This window comes from Lissotriton vulgaris, unplaced genomic scaffold (assembly GCF_964263255.1).
Source record: "Lissotriton vulgaris unplaced genomic scaffold, aLisVul1.2 SCAFFOLD_848, whole genome shotgun sequence".
Lineage (NCBI taxonomy): Eukaryota > Metazoa > Chordata > Amphibia > Caudata > Salamandridae > Lissotriton > Lissotriton vulgaris.
This window is the reverse complement of record NW_028245995.1, coordinates 702,244-727,314: the sequence shown is the minus strand read 5'-3', so window position 1 is coordinate 727,314 and position 25,071 is coordinate 702,244. Positions and strand designations below refer to the sequence as shown.

The following is a 25,071-nucleotide window of genomic DNA, read 5'->3' as shown; positions in this document are numbered from 1 at the left end:
AAAGGTTATATTAGGGTGTGAGGAGTTGCATCTGATTATCACATGGATGATGTCATCAGTGATGTCATTTGAGATGTCATCAGTGATGTCACTGACCATGTCATGAATGATAGAATATGTGACATCATCAGCAGTGCATTGAGAGGGTGCGAGTTATAGTTAGCTCAACTAACTATAACGGCTGAATTTCTATCGTTTTGTACAAGTGAAATGTCCAACTAACTATAACGTCCATGAAACCTATGGTTTTTCAGTGAATTTCTATGGTTTTGTTAAATGCCAATTTCTAACTATAATGTCCCTGAAACCTATGTTTTTTTCAGTGAATTTCTAAGGTTTTTTAAATGATAATTTCTAATTATAACGTCCCTGAAACCTATGTTTTTTCAGTGAATTTCAAAGGTTTTTTAAACGATAATTTCTAACTATAACGTCCCTGAAAACTATGCTTTTTTCAGTAAATTTCTACATTTTGTTAAATGCAAATTTCTAACTTTGCTTTCAGATGTAGGACATGTGAAGAAAGAGGAAGAAAGGCACAGAAAGAAGCAAGAGAAATGCAGTAAGAGGCAACAGAAGTGCAGAAAGAAGCAAAAGATATGCTCAACAAGGCAAGAGAGATGCAGAAAGAGGCATGAGCAGTGCAGAAAGACCGAAAAGAAGTACAGAAAGAAGCAACAGAGGTGCAAAAGGAGGCACGAGGGGTACAGAAAGAAGCAAGAGAAATGCAGTAAGAGGCAACAGAAGTGCAGAAAGAAGCAAAAGATAAGCTCAAAGAGGCAAGAGAGATGCAGAAAGAGGCATGAGCAGTGCAGAAAGACCGAAAAGAAGTTCAGAAAGAAGCAACAGAGGTGCAAAAAGAGGCATGAGGAGTGCAGAAAGAAGTAAGAGAAGTGCAGAAAGAGGCAACAGAGGTGTAGAAAGACACAAGAAAGGTACAGAAACAAGCAAGAGAAGTGCAAAAAGAGGTAAGGGAATTGCTGAAAGAAGCAACAGGTTTAGAAAGAAGCAAGAGAAGTGCAGAAAGAGGCAAGTGAGGTGAAGAAAGAAGCAAGAGCAGTGCAGAAAGAACCAACAGAGGTGCAAAAAGAGGCAAGAGGGGTGCAGAAAGAGGTAGGAGAGGTACACAAAGAGGCATGAGAGGTACAGAAAGGGGCAGGAGGGTTGCAAAAAGAAGGAAGAGAAGTGCAGAAAGAGGCAAGAGACTTGCTGAAATAATCAACAAAGGTGTAGAAAGAAGCAAGAGAAGTGCAGAAAGAGGCAAGTGAAGTGCAGAAAGAAGCAAGAGCAGCAGAGCAGAAAGAGCCAACAGAGGTGCTGAAAGAGGCAACAGAGTTGCAGAAGGAGGCACAAGGGGTGCAGAAAGAAGCAACAGAGGTGCTGAAAGAGGCACAAGGGGTTCAGAAAGAAGAAAGAGAAGTGCAGAAAGAAGCAACAGAGGTACTGAAAAAGGCATGAAGTGTGCAGAAAGAGCAAGATAACTGCAGAAAGAGATAACACAGGTACAGAAAGAGGCAAGAGATGTGCAGAAACAGGCAGGAAAGGTAGTCCTCCTGGACACACTGCGATGTGCTCGTGAGCAAGACATCTCACCACACTGCTGCTGTGATTGCCATGTGCTTCCATGCTGGCAACAATGATTTATTTCTGTGTGTCTGTGCTTTCGTAGCTGACTGCACCTGAAGCAGCCCATGTGCGCGAGTACCTGTGTGTCTTTAAGTCTCTGCATGGGTGTCATCAGTATCCGTTTAGGTACCGCTCTCTGCGCCTGCTTGCTTGTGCCCGTTGGTACCTCTTTAGCCCCGGGTGCGAGTGGCATGGTACTGGTGCAAACCCCATGCCTGTAATTGCGGCAGTGATCCACAATTTCAAGTTAAACCCCTTTTACTTCCTGATGTGAGCAGGGGATAAATGGGAGCAGGAGGGAGGCTGTGTTGGGCAGGGGGAATAGGTTGTGGAGCATGTCCTGCTGTGGGCTGCAGAGAGGGGCATTAGTTCATGCTCCCCCATGCCACAGAATGGGTTCGTCTGGGTAGGACTGTGCTTTTGCCTCAGCCCCTGTCTGAGCCTGCCCAAGAAGAAATAGTGCTTTTATATGAAGGGGCTCCGGGCCCCATCCAGGACCATCTTATTCAGAAGCTCCTAACTTCCGGATGATTATATATATATATATACCACATATGTGCATAGATGCATACAAATACCACATGCATACACACATATATGCATACATACAAATACCACGTGGGAGCACACATGAAGTCCTTAAACACACAGTGGGGTGGTGTGGGAGGGATGGCATGGACACATGGACACTGGCAGGTGGCGTCCACATAACCCCCAATTCAAAGCGAGCTGAGGAGGAGAGCTCTCCACAGAGGAAGCAGCTCAACCTGTGTCTAGCAGGTGTATGGGAAAGGAGGTGTGCACATTCTTGTAGGTGGTTGGTGGGACAGTGGTTGTGTGTCTGTGTGTGTGCATGTGTACACATGTGTGTGCATGTGTGTGTGCATGAGAGGGCGATGCAGCAGGTGCTCATTGGGTGGGTGATATGGGAGATGCTCGTGGGGTGATGTAGGAGATGTTGATAGGGAGATGATGTGAGAGATGCTCACAGGGAGAGGATGCAGGAGATGCTCACAGCGAGAGGATGTGGGAGATGCTCACAGGCAGTTGATGTGGGAGATGCTCACAGGGAGATCATGTGGGAGATGCTCACTGGGAGAGGATGTGGGCGATGCTCACAGGCAGATGATGTGGGAGATGCTCACAGGGAGATGATGTGGGAGATGCTCACAGGCAGATGATCTGGAAGATGCTCACAGGCAGATGATGTCGGAGATGCTCACAGGGAGATGATGTGGGAGATGCTCACAGGGAGATGATGTGGAAGATGCTCACAGGCAGATGTTGTGGGAGATGCTCGTAGTGTGGGTGATGTGGGAGATGCTTACTGGGAGAGGATGTGGGAGATGCTCTCAGGGAGAGGATATGGAATATGCTCACGGGGAGAGGATGTGGGAGATGTTCAGAATGTTGACAGTCAGGTTAGCATGCAGGCTTTCATCTCACCTGGCAGGAGTCCTTCCCCCCTTCTAGGTACCCGGCACAGAACATGTTGTCTGTGATTTGTCCAGGGTAGGCTTGACGGCAGGAGGCGCTAGACAGGATTGGCAGATCGAGGCACTGCAGGGCCTCCGGGTACTGAACTGTAAAGGAGACACAGGTTACAGTCAGAGTACAGAGGGGGATAATCTCAAGAACGTGTGATAACCATCGCAAAAGTAACTTAACGCAACTTGCAACATCGCAATCCATTATTGGAAAATGTTGCTGTGCTAACTAAGTATTCACAACATGGAGGCATCATGCGATAGGCCCACAACAATGCCTCAAATGTCCACGATAAAGTCAACAGGATGCCGTAAAAATGCGAAACACAAACACAAAAAAAGTTGCAATGAGGTTAATCGCGATACATACCACAGCGAAAACCAGCGACAGGCTTGCAAATCACACGCATCTGGTGGGAAAATGCAATATAAAAACAACAAAAAGAACACACCAAAAACAATCCAAAGTGCATAGCAATATGGATGCCCCCGGACCTCATGCAGAGGCCAACATGAACCCCACTAGCCCCTCAGACCACCAGCAAGGAACAACGGGGTCAGGGAAGGCCAAGGAGGAGAGTGAGGGGAGGACAGCATGCAGTCCGCAGAAAAACCAGATCAGCGTCATGGAGGTGACAGAACACTACCAACAACTGACCCACAATTTGACTACCATGAATTCAGTCGGAGTGTCGAGGATGTCAATGGAGGAGGCAAATAGGCGCTGGCATGATGTGAGAATCTAAACCAGGCACAAAGCCACTGCCAACAGGAAGGCAGCAACGACGACAGGAGGTTGGAGTCCAGCGCCACAGGAGTAACTGGAGGAAACGGAGGCCACAGTCATCAGTGTGGAGACGGTGCAAGGAGTCAGGAGTCCTGACACAGCTTGGGAGGGCCTGACACAACATCAACAGGGTGAGTAACTAACAGGGACTGGGGGGACATGGGGAGAAGAGCACATGGCATACATGCACAATGATACGTAGCACACTGCACACCCACAATCACCCAGTGTCATGTTCCCATCCCAGTGGCACACCGCAGCACACACACATAGCAAGAACAGCACATCCCATGACAATGTGGCACAAAGTGCAACACCGACACTGAAGAACGGAGGACACAACTGGCACGGCACATGCGCATAAACAGGCCTACTAAATCTGACAGAGCTGGAAACTGTGAGATGGAAATGTACCATACAACCTCACATCCGTCATGTGGCCCAAATGTCCACTGTCCCGCATCTAAATCCAGCACCTCTAAAACAGTCACATTTTACATCGTCACACAGTCTGCATGTAAACAAGAACAATGCACCAACATACATGTCAGCACAATGGCGGTGATGTCGTTGCCCTTGTCCAGCCTATAGGGATGGTGATGTTGCTGCCCTTGGCCACCTATAGAGATGGTGATGTTGTTGCCCTTGTCCAGCCTATAAGGGGGTGATGTTGTTGACCTTGTCCAGCCTATAAGGGGGTGATGTTGTTGCCCTTGTCCAGCCTATAGGGACAGTGATGTTGTTTCCCTTGGCAGCCTATAGGGACGGTGATGTTGTTGCCCTTATCCAGCCTATAGGAATGGTGATGTTGTTGCCCTTGGCCAGCCTATAGGGATGTTGAGGTCATCACCCATGGCAGCCTATAGGGACGGTGATGTTATCACCCTTGGCAGACTATCGGGATGGTGATGTCATCACCCTTGGCAAACTACAGGGATGATGATGTCATCACCCTTGCCAGCCTATAGGGATGGTGATGTCATCACCCTTGGCAGCCTATAAGGATGGTGATGTCAACCCATCAGGCTCCACGGGGAATGTCAGCACTATAAGGCCGGTGCTATAGTGTCCCTTGGAGGAGGAATGAATACGTTTATTGTTTAGTTAATTAAAACCACAACAATTTGTACATAGCAACATTAAAACAAATATCCTTAAAAAAGGGTGTTTCCCTTTTTTGTTCTCTAGAAGAGGAAACAATTTCTTATCATGACATTTCCATGAGTATGAGTGCTCAGCCCTGCCCATGCCCTGCTGCTTGGGGTGCTTCTCACCTCCAGATGTCCGCAGGTTTCCCCAGCCAGACACCAGGCACTGGCTGCCCGCGGCAGGGCAGTTCACGCCCATCCTGATGGGCTGCACCTGAGCGTTGAACTTTGCCGGGGTGGCCAGTTTGACCAGCATGAAGTCGTTGTCGATGTTGTAGCTGCTGTACTTTGGGTGCATGATGGCCTTGGCCACCTGGAGGCGCTGCTCAGTCCCTTCTGCGCGGGTGGTGTCGTGTTCACCGAGGTGGGCCACCAGAGTCGAAGCTCTAAAGAAGAAAGATGCAGGAAATTATATGAGACCTCTGGGAGACAACAGAACACAGAGGGAAACTTCATGCAAAGGTGTACTTGGAACAGAAGGAACATGGGGAACATCGGGGATAGGGCACCTGGGAGCACTAGGGGGCACCTGGGAGCACCTGGGAGCACGAGGGGGCACCTGGGACCACCTGGGACTACATGGAAGCACATGGTAGCACCTGGAGGCCTTGGGGGCACCTGGGGGCACATGGGGGCAGCAGGGGGCACCAGGGGGCACCTGGGAGCACCAAGGAGCACCAGGGGGCACCTGGGAGCAACTGGGAGCACCAGGGAGCCCCAAGGGGCACCTGGGAGCACCTGGTGCACCTGGGAGCTCCAAGGGGCACCTGGGAGCACCTGGGGCACCTGGGAACACCCAGGGGGCACCAACTGGGAGCACCTGAGAGCACCCGGGATCACCTGGGAGCTCCTGGGAGCACCTGGGGCACCTGAGAGCACTCAGGAGCACCTGGGCACCTGGGTGCTCCCCAGGGGCACCAACTGGGAGCACCTGGGGGCACCTGGGAGCACCCAGGGGCACCAACAGGGAGCACCTGGGGGCACCTGAGAGCACCTGGGAGCACCTGGGAGCTCCTGGGAGCACCTGGGAGCACCTGCGGGCACCTGGGAGCTCCTGGGAACACTCTGCAGAGCTTGCGGAGTGCAGAAACCTCCACTTCACGATGTGCAGAGGAGTTTTTTCCCCGCTCGCGCTCGCGATTGCAAAGGGTAAGCTCGCAATCACGAACGACAAGTTGGCCAGCGCGAATTGCCACTCGGGTAGAATTTCTACCCGAGCGGCAGGAATACCAGCACAAACTGCAGTTCACACTGCACTCCCCAAATTGCGGAAATTGGAGGAGTTTTTTTGTAACTTCGCAGAGTTCCACATAGCAAAACTTTGTAAACTACGCCCAGGCTGTCCATACAATAAAAAGTTCTCTATGTGCCTCAAGTACATTTTCAAACTAGCCTTTCATTTTCTTTTCAACAATCTATTCTCCTTGTCACATGCTTCCATTTATAAGTTCACCAGTGAGGAGGCTACTCTGGAGCCCATCGCTGTTCCCGTTATTTGCAATAAGAAATCTCCCACTGAAAAAATATTCAGCAGAAATAATATTTTTTCTAACTTAAGCTTCTTTTTATAGAGTACAGATTTAAATGGTTTGGTATTGACTACCAAATAACACCTGATGTAAACACAAGACATCATTTGAATAACATTAGATTTCAGATCATAAAATGATTGATCCAATACTGAGAATAGGACATTGGAGGAAATATTTGTCTCAGCGTGAGCCAAAGTAGATTGACCCATTAGAATAATTGAATCTGAGGCTGCTGAACTAGACTCAAGTGCTTGTATCTATAAGTGACTAAACTAGAGTGGAAATAAAAGAAATACTTGGACTCGGGTCTTGTAATAGAACATAGGCTTTCAAAATCAATTGAATAAAGAAAAATGGCAAGTAGATGTGGTTTGTATAAAGCCAAATTAAATCAACACTAGACTCATAAGGGTTTCAGTGGCCAAAAGCATGGTTAAAAAGGTCAGAGGAGAAAAAAACTTTGCAAGAGTATTCCAAGGCGAGAGGACAACGATAAAGTGGAACTGAACAGAACAAAATCTGTTTAAATTCAATAAGGTAGGAGAAAGAGGTTCCTGGTGAGAATAGCGCTAGATTCCTCATCCCCCTCTTCACTTTATGTCACCAGCCCTCTCTTGTCATTAAGTCATCAACTTTCCAGCCTTCTCTTGGCATTAGGTCATCAACTTTCCAGCCTTCTCTTGGCATTAGGTCCTCCCCTCCTCTTGGCTTAATTCCCAGAGTCTCTTCTTTGCTTTATGTCCTCCGCCCCCTCCCCTCTTGGTGTTATGTCCTGATGTAGTGTAGTTCCTAAAAATGCACAGGATCTGTGCATTTGTGTGACAACATAAACTAAGGGATTGGTCACCAGACTGATTCGAGATACCCCCAAAGGACATGTTAGTCTCTAGACCAGCTATCTCACAGTTCCACCATTAAGCCCCCTCACCTTACAAGGGAGCGCACAGTTTCTGGCAACTATTGAACACGACAACCCTGACCCCTCAGGGGTCATGGAAACTGTACAGTACTTTTCGCTCAGACACTCATGCTCACTTTGTCTCAGAGAGGTACACAGAATAAAATGCTGGGGACGTTTTTCAATAAGCATTTATTGAACCAGCACCATTCTAGTATAAAACACGTTTGCTGCAAAAATCAGTAGCTTAAAAGATTACAGCACCAAAAGAGAGAACAGTAGATACATTTCTACCTTGGTGCTAAAGCAATGAATATATGTAGGCATACATGAAAACAGCAATCTTTGCGTACTCCTACAATGCAGACCCTACCTAAATATACCTGAGTGCAGCTAGCATGTCCGAGGGTGCGAAGCTAATATTTCATTACAAGACCGGAGGCTACCATTATGCATAACAGCTTTTAATGCCACTCCTGCAGCACCTTTAAAGAATCTACATCAGCCAAAACACTAGAAGATTCCCCAAGTAAAGAGCCATCCTATTACCTGATGGGAGAGAAAGGACTCCGTCTTGGTCATGAGTAGGATACCCCGCAAGGGATGTTACACCGCTGCGAGCTGAAGTCTCGGCGCACAGGGACCTCTGTGTCAGGTTCAGCATAGAAGCGTCTCCTCTGGTTACCTAATTAAGGTGCAGTGCTCTTATATCAAAAAGGCAGCCTCAGGCGTTCTACCACAATCGATATGTCGTGAGTACGATTATGAAGATGAACCATAATCAATAACTGTTACTACGCAAAGTAGCTCTGTCGCCCGAGGATGACGATGATCTGTTAATCCTGTTATGTACATCGTGTGCAGGGGATTCAGATATGATGCGAAGAATCCTCATGCAAAAGAAATGAGCCTGGTTTCAAGGAAACATATCGACATTTATTCAGCACATAACTGGGTAAAAGGTCAGTGCAAGAACTGTGATGTAGAGCAAGGTGCGACAAATGTATGGTAAAGGCCGCTTTGCTACTTATGCCTAGGTTAGGAAATATAACACTGAGCCCACTAATGGCATTATGCTCTCAGTCTCTCTTGTCTTTATATATTCACCCCTCTTGGGTTGAACTAAGGAGGGTTTTACTCACGGTTTGTAGCAATGGGCTGCTGATATGATCCAGTACTCGTTGATCAGAGACCCCCCGCACCAGCGGCTTCCACTGGTGGTGAAGTACACCTGCCAGGGCTGGGAGTGGGGTTTGCAGGTGTAGCCCCCAATAATCTTATCATCGTCTTCCCATGGAGCGGCCGCTGCAAGGAGAAGACACCAGTTAGTGTCTGAGATAAAGGTATGAGTGTCACAGAGGTGGAGAGACACAGAAGGCCCGAATCACAAAGGTAAACTTAGACCAAAAGCCTAAGGTGCAGATTTACAAGGAAGTGCCAAAGCACCGCAACCCAAGCCCTTTGGCTGAGCCACGCTGCGGCACTTTCAGAGCACAGGAATGCGACATATTTACAACATGTCGCATTCCTGTGCTCTCCCCTGCGCTGGCACACAAAACAGCTGCCAAGCGCCGGCGCAAGCACCCTTGCACGATTGTGTATGGATGCCTGCATCATGGGGAGATTGTTTTTGTGCAGGAAAGGGCATTTTCCTGCACAAAAATAATCTCTGCAGGCATTTTCCTCTCACAATGCATGCTGTAGAATGCACCACGCATTGAAAGAGGAAAAAACTAGGAGAAATGAAAACATTTCTCCTCGTTGCGCCACCCTATGCCAAACCCTAGAGTGGCGTAGCATTCTGACCCGTTTCCAGGCTTACAATTCGTCGTAAATCTGGAGTTGTGCCTGATTTCATGTGTGTCGCGTGGGAGCACCAACAGCAACACCCATGGAATGCCCCTCTCATGGAAAGTGCGGCGTGTACAGGGGTAATTTTTACAAGGACAGGAAAAGTCACGCAGGGTGGCTTTACAAGTGCTTGTAAATACGGGGCAGTGAAATGCACCTCCGGTGCGCCACAAAAAGTGGCACACTGGTGGCGCAAGGGGCTTGTAAACCTGCCCCTAACTTTACTACTACTAAACTTAGACTTCTGGTCTAAACTAAGACCTTTGGTCAAAGTTTACTTTTGTGAATTGGGCCCAGAGTGCCCTGGGACATGACCTACAGCTGTGGGTCTCTGAGAACCCGCCTACAACTCAGGGTGTCTAAATAGCCCACCTACAACACAGGGTGTCTGAGAACCCGCCCACAACTCAGGGTGTCTGAGAACCCGCCCACAACTCAGGGTGTCTGAGAACCCGCCCACAACTCAGGGTGTCTGAGAACCCGCCTACAACTCAGGGTGTCTGAGAACCCGCCTGCAACTCAGGGTGTCTGAGAACTCACCTACATCTTGGGGTGTCTGAGAACCCATCTTCAGCTGTGGGTCTTTGAGATCCCGCCTACAGCTTGGGGTGCCTGTGAATGTATCTACAGCTCAGGTGTCTGGGAATGTATCTACAGCTCGGGGTGTCTGTGACCCCACCTACAGCTCAGGGTGTCTGGGAATGTATCTACAGCTCAGGGTGTCTGGTAATGTATCTACTGCTCGGGGTGTCTGGGAATGTATCTACAGCTCGGGTGTCTAGGAATATATCTACAGCTCGGGGTTTCTGGGAATGTATCTACAGCTTGGGTTGTCTGTGAACCCACTTACAGCTCGGGTGTCTGTGAATGTATCTACAGCTCGGGGAGTCTGTGAACCCACCTACAGCTCAGGGTGTCTGGGAATGTATCTACAGCTCGGGGTGTCTGGGAATGTATCTACTGCTCGGGGTGTCTGGGAATGTATCTACAGCTCGGGTGTCTAGGAATATATCTACAGCTCAGGGTGTCTGGGAATGTATCTACAGCTCGGGGTGTCTGTGAACCCACTTACAGCTCGGGTGTCTGGGAATGTATCTACAGCTTGGGGTGTCTGTGAACCCACCTACAGCTCAGGGTGTCTGGGAATGTATCTACAGCTTGGGGTATCTGGGAATGTATCTACAGCTCAGGTGTCTGGGAATGTATCTACAGCTCAGGGTGTCTGCAAACCCACCTACAGCTCGGGGTGTCTGTATCTACAGCTCGAGGTGTCTGTATCTATAGCTCGGGTGTCTGGGAATGCATCTACAGCTCGGGGTGTCCATGAACCCACCTACAGCTTGGGGTGTCTGGGAATGTATCTACAGCTCGTGGTGTCTGTGAATGCACCTACAGCTCAGGGTGTCTGGGAATGTATCTTCAGCTCGGGGTGTCTAGGAATGTATCTACAGCTCGGGGTGTCTGTGAACCCACCTACAGCTAGGGGTGTCTGGGAATGTATCTACAGCTCGGGGTGTCTGTATCTACAGTTCAGAGTGTCTGGGACTCACCTGCAGCTCAGGGTGTCTGTATCTACAGCTCGGGTGTCTGTATCTACAGCTCAGGGTGTCTGGGAATGTATCTAGAGCTCAGGGTGTCTGTGAACCCACCTACAGCTCGGGGTGCCTGGGAATGTCTCTACAGCTCGGGGTGTCTGGGAATGTATCTACAGCTCGGGGTGTCTGGGAACGTATCTACAGCTCGGGGTGTCTGAGAATGTATCTACAGCTCGGGTGTCTGGGAATGTAGCTACAGCTCAAGGTGTCTGGGAATGTATCTACAGCTCGGGTGTCTGGGAATGTATCTACAGCTCGGGGTGTCTGGGAATGTATCTACAGCTTGGGGTGCCTGTTTTTCCCACCTACAGCTCGGATGTCTGGGAATGTATCTACAGCTAGGGGTGTCTGGGAATGTATCTACGGCTCGGGTTGTCTGTGAACCCACCTACAGTTCAGGGTGTCTGGGAATGTATTTACAGCTCGTGGGTGTCTGGGTTTGTATCTACTTCTCGGGGTGTCTGGGAATGTATCTACAGCTCGGGTGTCTGGGAATGTATCTACAGCTCGGGTGTTGTCTGGGAATGTATCTACAGCTCGGGTGTCTGGGAATGTATCTACAGCTTGGGGTGCCTTTGAATGTATCTACAGCTCGGGGTGTCTGGGAATCTATCTACAGCTCGGGTGTCTGTGAACGCTCCTACAGCTCGGGGTGTCTGGCAATGTACCTACAACTCAGGGTTTCTGGGAATGTTTCTACAGCTCAGGGTGTCTGGGTATGTATCTACAGCTCGGGGTGCCTGGAAACCCACGTACAGCTCGGGGTGTCTGGGAATTTATCAACAGCTGTGGGAGTCTGTGAACCCAACCACAACTCAGGGTGTCTGAGAAACCACTTACAGCTGTGGGTCTCTGAGAGCCTGCCTACAGCTTGGGGTGTCTGGGAATGTTTCTACAGCTCGGGGTGTCTGGGAATCTACCTACAGCTCATGGTGTCTATGAACCCACCTACAGCTCTGGGTCTCTGAGAGCCCGCCTACAGCTCAGGGTGTCTGGGAATGATTCCACAGCTCGGGGTGTCTGGGGATGTATCTACAGCTGGGGTGTCTGGGAATGTATCTACAGCTCAGGGTGTCTGGAAATGTATCTAAAGCTAGGGGTGTCTGGGAATGTATCTGCAGCTCGGGGTGTCTGAGAATGTATCTACAGCTTGGGGTGTCTGGAAATGTTTCTACAGCTCTGGGTGTCTGGGGATGTATCTACAGGTGGGGTGTTTGGGAATGTATCTAAAGCTTGGGGTGTTTGGGAATGTATGTACAGCTCGGGGGATCTGGGAATGTATCTGCAGCTCCGGTGTCTGATAATGCATCTACAGCTCGGGGTGTCGGGGAATGTATCTGCAGCTCGGGTGTCTGGGAATGTATCTACAACTCGGGGTTCTGGGAATGTATCTGCAGCTCGGGTGTCTGGTAATCTATCCGCAGCTCGGGTGTCTGAGAATGTATCTACAGCTCGGGGTGTCTGGGAATGCATCTACAGCTTGGCGTGTCTGGGAATGAACCTAAGGCTCGGGGTGTCTGTGAACCCACTTACAGCTTGGGTGTCTGGGAATGTATCTACAGCTCGGGGTGTCTGTAATCCAACCTACAGATCAGGGTGTCTGGGAATGTATCTACAGCTCGGGGTGTCTGGGAATGTATCTACTGCTCGGGGTGTCTGGGAATGTATCTACAGCTCAGGGTGTCTGGGAATGTATCTACAGCTCAGGGTGTCTGGGAATGTATCTACAGCTCGGGTGTCTGTGAACCCACTTACAGCTCAGGTGTCTTGAAATGTATCTACAGCTTGGGGTGTCTGTGAACCCACCTACAGCTCAGGGTGTCTGGGAATGTATCTACAGCTCGGGTGCCTGGGAATATATCTACAGCTCGGGTGTCTGGGAATGTATCTACAGCTCAGGGTGTCTGTGAACCCACCTACAGCTCGGGGTGTCTGTATCTACAGCTCTGGGTGACTGTATCTACAACTCGGGTGTCTGGGAATGTATCTACAGCTCGGGGTGTCTGTGAACCCACCTATAGCTCGGGGTGTCTAGGAATGTATCTACAGCTCGGGGTGTCTGTGAACCTACCTACAGCTCAGGGTATCTGGGAATGTATCTGCAGCTCGGGTGTCTGGGAATGTATCTACAGCTCGGGGTGTCTGAGGATTTATCTGCAGCTCGGGTGTCTGGGAATCTATCCGCAGCTCGGGTGTCTAAGAATGTATCTACAGCTAGGGGTGCCTGTGAACCCACCTACAGCTCTGGGTGTCTGGGAATGTTTCTACAGCTCGGGGTCTCTTGGTATGTACCTACAGCTCGGGTGTCTGTGAACCCACCGACAGCTCGGGTGTCTGGGAATGTATCTACAGCTCGGGGTGTCTAGGAATGTATCTACAGCTCGGGGTGTCTGTGAACCCACCTACAGCTCGGGGTGTCTTGGAATGTATCTACAGCTCATGGTGTCTGGGAATCTATCCGCAGCTCGGGGTGTCTGAGAATGTATCTACAACTCGGGGTGTCTGTGAACCCACCTACAGCTCGGGGTGTCTGGGAATGTATCTACTGCTCGGGGCGTCTGGGAATGTATCTACAGCTTGGGTGTCTGGGAATGTATCTACAGCTCGGGGTGTCTAGGAATGTATCTACAGCTCGGGATGTCTCTGAAACCACCTACAGCTCGGGGTGTCTGGGAATGTATCTACAGCTCGGGGTGTCTGTATCTACAGTTTGGGGGTTCTGTATCTACAGCTCGGGTGTCTGGAACTCACCTACAGCTCGGGGTGTCTGTATCTACAGCTCGGGGTTTCTGGGAATGTATCTACAGCTCAGGGTGTCTGTGAACCTACCTACAGCTCGGGGTGTCTGGGAATGTATCTACAGCTCATGGTGTCTGGGAATGTATCTACAGCTCGGGTGTCTGGGAATGTATCTACAGCTCGGGGGTCTGGGAATGTATCTACAGCTCAGGGTGTCTGGGAATATATCTACAGCTCGGTTGTCTGGGAATGTATCTACAGCTCGGGGTGTCTGTGATCCCACCTACAGCTCGGGGTGTCTGGGAATGTATCTACTGCTCGGGGTGTCTGTATCTGCAACTCGGGGTGTCTGTATCGGCAGCTCGGGTGTCTGTTTCTACAGCTCAGGGTGTCTGGGAATGTATCTACAGCTCGCGGTGTCTGTGAACCTACCTACAGCTCGGGGTGTCTGGGAATGTATCTGCAGCTCATGGTGTCTGGGAATGTATCTACAGCTCGAGGTGTCTGGGAATGTATCTACAGCTCGGGTTGTCTGTGAACCCACCTACAGCTTGGGGTGTCTGTATCTACAGCTTGGGGTGTCTGTATCTACAGCTCGGGGTGTCTGAGAATGTATCTACAGCTCGGGGTGTCTGTGAATCCACCTACAGCTCAGGGTGTCTGGGAATGTATTTACAGCTCGGGATGTCTGGGAATGTATTTACTGCTCAGGGTGTCTGGGAATGTATCTACAGATCAGGTGTCTGATAATGTATCTACAGCCTGGGGTGTCTGGGAATGTATTTACAGCTCGGGGTGTTTGGGAATATATCTACAGCTCGAGTGTCTGGGAATGCATCTACAGCTCGGGGTGTCTGGGAATGTATCTGCAGCTCGGATGTCTGCAAATCTATTCGCAGCTCGGGTGTCTGAAAATGTATCTACAGCTCGAGGTGTCTGTGAACCCACCTACAGCTCAGGGTGTCCGGGAATGTATCTTCAGCTCGGGGTGTCTAGGAATGTATCTACAGCTCGGGGTGTCTGTGAACCCACCTACAGCTAGGGGTGTCTGGGAATGTATCTACAGCTCGGGTGTCTGTATCTACAGTTTAGAGTGTCTGGGACTCACCTGCAGCTCAGGGTGTCTGTATCTACAGCTCGGGTGTCTGTATCTACAGCTCAGGGTGTCTGGGAATGTATCTAGAGCTCAGGGTGTCTGTGAACCCACCTACAGCTCGGGGTGCCTGGGAATGTCTCTACAGCTCGGGGTGTCTGGGAATGTATCTACAGCTCGGGGTGTCTGGGAACGTATCTACAGCTCGGGGTGTCTGAGAATGTATCTACAGCTCGGGTGTCTGGGAATGTAGCTACAGCTCAAGGTGTCTGGGAATGTATCTACAGCTCGGGTGTCTGGGAATGTATCTACAGCTCGGGGTGTCTGGGAATGTATCTACAGCTTGGGGTGTCTGGGAATGTATCTACGGCTCGGGTTGTCTGTGAACCCACCTACAGTTCAGGGTGTCTGGGAATGTATTTACAGCTCGGGGTGTCTGGGTTTGTATCTACTTCTCGGGGTGTCTGGGAATGTATCTACAGCTCGGGTGTCTGGGAATGTATCTACAGCTCGGGTGTCTGTGAACGCTCCTACAGCTCGGGGTGTCTGGCAATGTACCTACAACTCAGGGTTTCTGGGAATGTATCTACAGCTCGGGGTGTCTGGGAACGTATCTACAGCTCGGGGTGTCTGAGAATGTATCTACAGCTCGGGTGTCTGGGAATGTAGCTACAGCTCAAGGTGTCTGGGAATGTATCTACAGCTCGGGTGTCTGGGAATGTATCTACAGCTCGGGGTGTCTGGGAATGTATCTACAGCTTGGGGTGTCTGGGAATGTATCTACGGCTCGGGTTGTCTGTGAACCCACCTACAGTTCAGGGTGTCTGGGAATGTATTTACAGCTCGGGGTGTCTGGGTTTGTATCTACTTCTCGGGGTGTCTGGGAATGTATCTACAGCTCGGGTGTCTGGGAATGTATCTACAGCTCGGGTGTCTGTGAACGCTCCTACAGCTCGGGGTGTCTGGCAATGTACCTACAACTCAGGGTTTCTGGGAATGTTTCTACAGCTCAGGGTGTCTGGGTATGTATCTACAGCTCGGGGTGCCTGGAAACCCACGTACAGCTCGGGGTGTCTGGGAATTTATCAACAGCTGTGGGAGTCTGTGAACCCAACCACAACTCAGGGTGTCTGAGAAACCACTTACAGCTGTGGGTCTCTGAGAGCCTGCCTACAGCTTGGGGTGTCTGGGAATGTTTCTACAGCTCGGGGTGTCTGGGAATCTACCTACAGCTCATGGTGTCTATGAACCCACCTACAGCTCTGGGTCTCTGAGAGCCCGCCTACAGCTCAGGGTGTCTGGGAATGATTCCACAGCTCGGGGTGTCTCGGGATTTATCTACAGCTGGGGTGTCTGGGAATGTATCTACAGCTCAGGGTGTCTGGAAATGTATCTAAAGCTAGGGGTGTCTGGGAATGTATCTGCAGCTCGGGGTGTCTGAGAATGTATCTACAGCTTGGGGTGTCTGGAAATGTTTCTACAGCTCTGGGTGTCTGGGGATGTATCTACAGCTGGGGTGTTTGGGAATGTATCTAAAGCTTGGGGTGTTTGGGAATGTATGTACAGCTCGGGGGATCTGGGAATGTATCTGCAGCTCGGGTGTCTGATAATGCAGCTACAGCTCGGGGTGTCGGGGAATGTATCTGCAGCTCGGGTGTCTGGGAATGTATCTACAACTCGGGGTTCTGGGAATGTATCTGCAGCTCGGGTGTCTGGTAATCTATCCGCAGCTCGGGTGTCTGAGAATGTATCTACAGCTCGGGGTGTCTGGGAATGCATCTACAGCTTGGCGTGTCTGGGAATGAACCTAAGGCTCGGGGTGTCTGTGAACCCACTTACAGCTCGGGTGTCTGGGAATGTATCTACAGCTCGGGGTGTCTGTGAACCAACCTACAGATCAGGGTGTCTGGGAATGTATCTACAGCTCGGGGTGTCTGGGAATGTATCTACTGCTCGGGGTGTCTGGAAATGTATCTACAGCTCAGGGTGTCTGGGAATGTATCTACAGCTCAGGGTGTCTGAGAATGTATCTACAGCTCGGGTGTCTGTGAACCCACTTACAGCTCAGGTGTCTTGAAATGTATCTACAGCTTGGGGTGTCTGTGAACCCACCTACAGCTCAGGGTGTCTGGGAATGTATCTACAGCTCGGGTTGCCTGGGAATATATCTACAGCTCGGGTGTCTGGGAATGTATCTACAGCTCAGGGTGTCTGTGAACCCACCTACAGCTCGGGGTGTCTGTATCTACAGCTCTGGGTGACTGTATCTACAACTCGGGTGTCTGGGAATGTATCTACAGCTCGGGTGTCTGTGAACCCACCTATAGCTCGGGGTGTCTAGGAATGTATCTACAGCTCGGGGTGTCTGTGAACCTACCTACAGCTCACGGTATCTGGGAATGTATCTGCAGCTCGGGTGTCTGGCAATGTATCTACAGCTCGGGGTGTCTGAGGATTTATCTGCAGCTGGGGTGTCTGGGAATCTATCCGCAGCTCGGGTGTCTAAGAATGTATCTACAGCTAGGGGTGCCTGTGAACCCACCTACAGCTCTGGGTGTCTGGGAATGTTTCTACAGCTCGGGGTCTCTTGGTATGTACCTACAGCTCGGGGTGTCTGTGAACCCACCGACAGCTCGGGTTTCTGGGAATGTATCTACAGCTCGGGGTGTCTGGGAATGTATCTACAGCTCGGGTGTCTGGGAATGTATCTACAGCTCGGGGGTCTGGGAATGTATCTACAGCTCAGGGTGTCTGGGAATATATCTACAGCTCGGTTGTCTGGGAATGTATCTACAGCTCGGGGTGTCTGTGATCCCACCTACAGCTCGGGGTGTCTGGGAATGTATCTACTGCTCGGGGTGTCTGTATCTGCAACTCGGGGTGTCTGTATCGGCAGCTCGGGTGTCTGTTTCTACAGCTCAGGGTGTCTGGGAATGTATCTACAGCTCGGGGTGTCTGGGAATGTATCTGCAGCTCATGGTGTCAGGGAATGTATCTACAGCTCGAGGTGTCTGGGAATGTATCTACAGCTCGGGTTGTCTGTGAACCCACCTACAGCTTGGGGTGTCTGTATCTACAGCTTGGGGTGTCTGTATCTACAGCTCGGGGTGTCTGAGAATGTATCTACAGCTCGGGGTGTCTGTGAATCCACCTACAGCTCAGGGTGTCTGGGAATGTATTTACAGCTCGGGATGTCTGGGAATGTATTTACTGCTCAGGGTGTCTGGGAATGTATCTACAGATCGGGTGTCTGATAATGTATCTACAGCCTGGGGTGTCTGGGAATGTATCTACAGCTCGGGGTGTTTGGGAATATATCTACAGCTCGAGTGTCTGGGAATGCATCTACAGCTCGGGGTGTCTGGGAATGTATCTGCAGCTCGGATGTCTGCAAATCTATTCGCAGCTCGGGTGTCTGAAAATGTATCTACAGCTCGAGGTGTCTGTGAACCCACCTACAGCTCAGGGTGTCCGGGAATGTATCTACAGCTCGGGGTGTCTTGGAATGTATCTACTGCTCGGGCTGTCCGGGAATTTATCTACAGCTCGGGTGTCTGGGAATGTATCTACAGCTCGGGGTGTCTGTGAACCCACCTACAGCTCGGGTGTCTGGGAATGTATCTACAGCTCGGGGTGTCTAGGAATGTATCTACAGCTCGGGGTGTCTGTGAACCCACCTACAGCTCGGGGTGTCTGGGAATGTATCTACAGCACGGGTGTCTGGGAATGCATCTACAGCTCGGGGTGTCTGGGAATGTATCTGCACCTCGGGTGTATGGGAATCTATTCGCAGCTCGGTTGTCTGAGAATGTATCTACAGCTCGAGGTGTCTGTGAACCCACCTACAGCTCGGAGTGTCTGGGAATGTATCTACAGCTCAGGGTATCTGGGAATGTATCTACAGCTCGGGGTGTCTCGGAATGTATCTACAGCTCGGGGTGTCTAGGAATATATGTACAGCTCGGGGTGTCTGTGAACCCACCTACAGCTCGGGTGTCTGGGAATGTATCTACAGCTCGGGGTGTCTAGGAATGTATCTACAGCTCGGGGTGTCTGTGAACCCACCTACAGCTCGGGGTGTCTTGGAATGCATCTACAGCTCATGGTGTCTGGGAATCTATCCGCAGCTCGGGGTGTCTGGGAATGTATCTACAGCTAGGGGTGTCTGAGAATGTATCTACAACTCGGGGTGTCTGTGAACCCACCTACAGCTCGGGATGTCTGGGAATGTATCTACTGCTCGGGGCGTCTGGGAATGTATCTACAGCTCGGGTGTCTGGGAATGTATCTACAACTCGGGGTGTCTAGGAATGTATCTACAGCTCGGGATGTCTCTGAAACCACCTACAGCTCGGGGTGTCTGGGAATGTATCTACAGCTCGGGGTGCCTGTATCTACAGTTTGGGGGTTCTGTATCTACAGCTCAGGTGTCTGGAACTCATCTGCAGCTCGGGGTGTCTGTATCTACAGCTCGGGGTGTCTGGGAATGTATCTACAGCTCGGGGTGTCTGTGAACCTACCTACAGCTCGGGGTGTCTGGGAATGTATCTACAGCTCATGGTGTCTGGGAATGTATCTACAGCTCGGGGTGTCTGGGAATGTATCTACAGCTCAGGGTGTCTGGGAATGTATCTACAGCTCGGTTGTCTGGGAGTGTATCTACAGCTCGGGGTGTCTGTGAACCCACCTACAGCTCGGGGTGTCTGGGAATGTATCTACTCCTCGGGGTGTCTGTATCTGCAGCTCGGGGTGTCTGTATTGGCAGCTTGGGGTGTCTGTTTCTACATCTCGGGGTGTCTGGGAATGTATCTACAGCTTGGGGTGTCTGTGAACCTACCTACAGCTCGGGGTGTCTGGGAATGTATCTGCAGCTCATGGTGTCTGGGAATGTATCTACAGCTCGAGGTGTCTGGGAATGTATCTACAGCTCAGGGTGTCTGGGAATGTATCTACAGCTCGGGGTGTCTGGGAATGTATCTACAGCTCAGGGTGTCTGGGAATGTATCTACAGCTCGGGTGTCTGGGAATGTATCTACAGCTCGGGGTGTCTGTGAACCCACCTACAGCTCGGGGTATCTGGGAATGTATCTACAGCTCGGGGGTTCTGTATCTACAGCTCCGGGTGTCTGTATCTGCAGCTCGGGGTGTCTGTTTCTGCAGCTCGGGGTGTCTGGGAATGTATCTACAGCTCGGGGTGTCTGGGAATGTATCTACAGCTCGGGGTGTCTGGGAATGTAACTACAGCTCAGGGTGTCTGGGAATGTATCAACAGCTCGGGGGTGTCTGGGAATGTATCTACTGCTCGGGCGTCTGGGAATGTATCTACAGCTCGGGGTGTCTGAGGATTTATCTGCAGCTCGGGTGTCTGGGAATCTATACGCAGCTCGGGTGTCTAAGAATGTATCTACAGCTAGGGGTGCCTGTGAACCCACCTACAGCTCTGGGTGTCTGGGAATGTTTCTACAGCTCGGGGTCTCTTGGTATGTACCTACAGCTCGGGGTGTCTGTGAACCCACCGACAGCTCGGGTGTCTGGGAATGTATCTACAGCTCGGGGTGTCTAGGAATGTATCTACAGCTCGGGGTGTCTGTGAACCCACCTACAGCTCGGGGTGTCTTGGAATGTATCTACAGCTCATGGCGTCTGGGAATCTATCCGCAGCTCGGGGTGTCTGGGAATGTATCTACAGCTAGGGGTGTCTGAGAATGTATCTACAACTCGGGGTGTCTGTGAACCCACCTACAGCTCGGGGTGTCTGGGAATGTATCTACTGCTCGGGGCGTCTGGGAATGTATCTACAGCTTGGGTGTCTGGGAATGTATCTACAGCTCGGGGTGTCTAGGAATGTATCTACAGCTCGGGATGTCTCTGAAACCACCTACAGCTTGGGGTGTCTGGGAATGTATCTACAGCTCGGGGTGTCTGTATCTACAGTTTGGGGGTTCTGTATCTACAGCTCGGGTGTCTGGAACTCACCTACAGCTCGGGGTGTCTGTATCTACAGCTCGGGGTTTCTGGGAATGTATCTACAGCTCAGGGTGTCTGTGAACCTACCTACAGCTCGGGGTGTCTGGGAATGTATCTACAGCTCATGGTGTCTGGGAATGTATCTACAGCTCGGGTGTCTGGGAATGTATCTACAGCTCGGGGGTCTGGGAATGTATCTACAGCTCAGGGTGTCTGGGAATATATCTACAGCTCGGTTGTCTGGGAATGTATCTACAGCTCGGGGTGTCTGTGATCCCACCTACAGCTCGGGGTGTCTGGGAATGTATCTACTGCTCGGGGTGTCTGTATCTGCAACTCGGGGTGTCTGTATCGGCAGCTCGGGTGTCTGTTTCTACAGCTCAGGGTGTCTGGGAATGTATCTACAGCTCGGGGTGTCTGGGAATGTATCTGCAGCTCATGGTGTCAGGGAATGTATCTACAGCTCGAGGTGTCTGGGAATGTATCTACAGCTCGGGTTGTCTGTGAACCCACCTACAGCTTGGGGTGTCTGTATCTACAGCTTGGGGTGTCTGTATCTACAGCTCGGGGTGTCTGAGAATGTATCTACTGCTCGGGGTGTCTGTGAATCCACCTACAGCTCAGGGTGTCTGGGAATGTATTTACAGCTCGGGATGTCTGGGAATGTATTTACTGCTCAGGGTGTCTGGGAATGTATCTACAGATCGGGTGTCTGATAATGTATCTACAGCCTGGGGTGTCTGGGAATGTATCTACAGCTCGGGGTGTTTGGGAATATATCTACAGCTCGAGTGTCTGGGAATGCATCTACAGCTCGGGGTGTCTGGGAATGTATCTGCAGCTCGGATGTCTGCAAATCTATTCGCAGCTCGGGTGTCTGAAAATGTATCTACAGCTCGAGGTGTCTGTGAACCCACCTACAGCTCAGGGTGTCCGGGAATGTATCTACAGCTCGGGGTGTCTTGGAATGTATCTACTGCTCGGGCTGTCCGGGAATTTATCTACAGCTCGGGTGTCTGGGAATGTATCTACAGCTCGGGGTGTCTGTGAACCCACCTACAGCTCGGGTGTCTGGGAATGTATCTACAGCTCGGGGTGTCTGTGAACCCACCTACAGCTCGGGGTGTCTGGGAATGTATCTACAGCACGGGTGTCTGGGAATGCATCTACAGCTCGGGGTGTCTGGGAATGTATCTGCACCTCGGGTGTATGGGAATCTATTCGCAGCTCGGTTGTCTGAGAATGTATCTACAGCTCGAGGTGTCTGTGAACCCACCTACAGCTCGGAGTGTCTGGGAATGTATCTACAGCTCAGGGTATCTGGGAAGGTATCTACAGCTCGGGGTGTCTCGGAATGTATCTACAGCTCGGGGTGTCTAGGAATATATGTACAGCTCGGGGTGTCTGTGAACCCACCTACAGCTCGGGTGTCTGGGAATGTATCTACAGCTCGGGGTGTCTAGGAATGTATCTACAGCTCGGGGTGTCTGTGAACCCACCTACAGCTCGGGGTGTCTTGGAATGCATCTACAGCTCATGGTGTCTGGGAATCTATCCGCAGCTCGGGGTGTCTGGGAATGTATCTACAGCTAGGGGTGTCTGAGAATGTATCTACAACTCGGGGTGTCTGTGAACCCACCTACAGCTCGGGATGTCTGGGAATGTATCTACTGCTCGGGGCGTCTGGGAATGTATCTACAGCTCGGGTGTCTGGGAATCTATCTACAACTCGGGGTGTCTAGGAATGTATCTACAGCTCGGGATGTCTCTGAAACCACCTACAGCTCGGGGTGTCTGGGAATGTATCTACAGCTCGGGGTGCCTGTATCTACAGTTTGGGGGTTCTGTATCTACAGCTCAGGTGTCTGGAACTCATCTGCAGCTCGGGGTGTCTGTATCTACAGCTCGGGGTGTCTGGGAATGTATCTACAGCTCGGGGTGTCTGTGAACCTACCTACAGCTCGGGGTGTCTGGGAATGTATCTACAGCTCATGGTGTCTGGGAATGTATCTACAGCTCGGGGTGTCTGGGAATGTATCTACAGCTCGGGGGGTCTGGGAATGTATCTACAGCTCAGGGTGTCTGGGAATGTATCTACAGCTCGGTTGTCTGGGAGTGTATCTACAGCTCGGGGTGTCTGTGAACCCACCTACAGCTCGGGGTGTCTGGGAATGTATCTACTCCTCGGGGTGTCTGTATCTGCAGCTCGGGGTGTCTCTATCGGCAGCTTGGGGTGTCTGTTTCTACAGCTCGGGGTGTCTGGGAATGTATCTACAGCTTGGGGTGTCTGTGAACCTACCTACAGCTCGGGGTGTCTGGGAATGTATCTGCAGCTCATGGTGTCTGGGAATGTATCTACAGCTCGAGGTGTCTGGGAATGTATCTACAGCTCAGGGTGTCTGGGAATGTATCTACAGCTCGGGGTGTCTGGGAATGTATCTACAGCTCAGGGTGTCTGGGAATGTATCTACAGCTCGGGTGTCTGGGAATGTATCTACAGCTCGGGGTGTCTGTGAACCCACCTACAGCTCGGGGTATCTGGGAATGTATCTACAGCTCGGGGGTTCTGTATCTACAGCTCCGGGTGTCTGTATCTGCAGCTCGGGGTGTCTGTTTCTGCAGCTCAGGGTGTCTGGGAATGTATCTACAGCTCGGGGTGTCTGGGAATGTATCTACAGCTCGGGGTGTCTGGGAATGTAACTACAGCTCCGGGTGTCTGGGAATGTATCAACAGCTCGGGGGTGTCTGGGAATGTATCTACTGCTCGGGCGTCTGGGAATGTATCTACAGCTCGGGTGTCTGGGAATGTATCTACAGCTCGGGGTGTCTAGGAATGTATCTACAGCTCGGGATGTCTCTGAAACCACCTACAGCTCGGGGTGTCTGGGAATGTATCTACAGCTCGGGGTGTCTGTATCTACAGTTTGGGGGTTCTGTATCTACAGCTCGGGTGTCTGGAACTCACCTGCAGCTCGGGGTGTCTGTATCTACAGCTCGGGGTGTCTGTGAACCTACCTACAGCTCGGGGTGTCTGGGAATGTATCTACAGCTCATGGTGTCTGGGAATGTATCTACAGCTCGGGGTGTCTGGGAATGTATCTACAGCTCGGGGGGTCTGGGAATGTATCTACAGCTCAGGGTGTCTGGGAATGCATCTACAGCTCGGTTGTCTGGGAATGTATCTACAGCTCGGGGTGTCTGTGAACCCACCTACAGCTCGGGGTGTCTGGGAATGTATCTACTCCTCGGGGTGTCTGTATCTACAGCTCGGGGTGTCTGTATCAGCAGCTCGGGTGTCTGTTTCTACAGCTCGGGGTGTCAGGGAATGTATCTACAGCTCGGGGTGTCTGTGAACCTACCTACAGCTCGGGGTGTCTGGGAATGTATCTGCAGCTCATGGTGTCTGGGAATGTATCTACAGCTCGAGGTGTCTGGGAATGTATCTACAGCTCGGGGTGTCTGGGAATGTATCTACAGCTCGGGTGTCTGGGAATGTATCTACAGCTCGGGGGTTCTGTATCTACAGCTCGGGGGTTCTGTATCTACAGCTCGGGGTGTCTGTATCTGCAGCTCGGGGTGTCTGTTTCTGCAGCTCGGGTGTCTGGGACTCACCTGCAGCTCCGAGGAGCGCGAGGAGAACCAGGACTGTCTTCATCCTGTAGAGCAGAGTCGAGAGCTGTGGCCCCGGTGCCAGGCACATATATACCACTATCGCGATAGCTAATCGCCGTCGATGGCCCTGGGGCCGGGGCAGCTGCCCTCTTCTCAGCCAGGATCCCTCTCCAACTGTGGCCCTGAGCCCTGAGAGAGCAACATCTGCTGGGAATGTGCAGATAAGCGAAGGGCCCACGTGCTGTTGACCCAAGAACCCGTATGGAGGGGGCAGTGCCCACGTGCTGGTGATGACCCAAGGACCCGTATGGAGGGGGCAGTGCCCACGTGCTGTTGACCCAAGGACCCGTATGGAGGGGGCAGTGCCCACGTGCTGGTGACCCAAGGACCCGTATGGAGGGGGCAGTGCCCACGTGCTGGTGACCCAAGGACCCGTATGGAGGGGGCAGTGCCCACGTGCTGGTGACCCAAGGACCCGTATGGAGGGGGCAGTGCCCGCGTGCTGGTGACCCAAGGACCCGTCTGGAGGGGGCAGTGCCCACGTGCTGGTGACCCAAGGACCCGTCTGGAGGGGGCAGTGCCCTGCCCCAACCCACTGGTGTGGAATACAAATATTTAACAAAATACTATTTGAATGTCATGTTTTCCATGAAGGGCGGAGGCGGGTGAGGGAGGGGACTCTCTGTCCAGCTGGAGCTGAGCACAGAGACCAGCACTGCCCGGGCCCTGAGAGGGG

The 25,071-nt window shown here is 51.3% G+C and overlaps 1 protein-coding gene across 1 annotated transcript in view; it reads right to left on the bottom strand.

Moving 5' to 3' along the window:
* Positions 1–24,472, bottom strand: part of LOC147666179 (serine protease 1-like) — a 34,650-nt gene extending 10,178 nt beyond the window's left edge. The window contains exons 1-4 of the mRNA XM_086949245.1: positions 24,336–24,472; positions 8,621–8,783; positions 5,175–5,434; positions 3,073–3,209 (exon numbers count right to left, since the gene is read on the bottom strand). Of these exons, the coding sequence (XP_086805371.1) occupies positions 3,073–3,209; positions 5,175–5,434; positions 8,621–8,783; positions 24,336–24,423 (648 nt within the window). The 5' untranslated portion in view covers positions 24,424–24,472. The remainder of the gene's footprint in view (positions 1–3,072; positions 3,210–5,174; positions 5,435–8,620; positions 8,784–24,335) is intronic.
* Between the last annotated feature and the right edge of the window lie 599 nt (positions 24,473–25,071).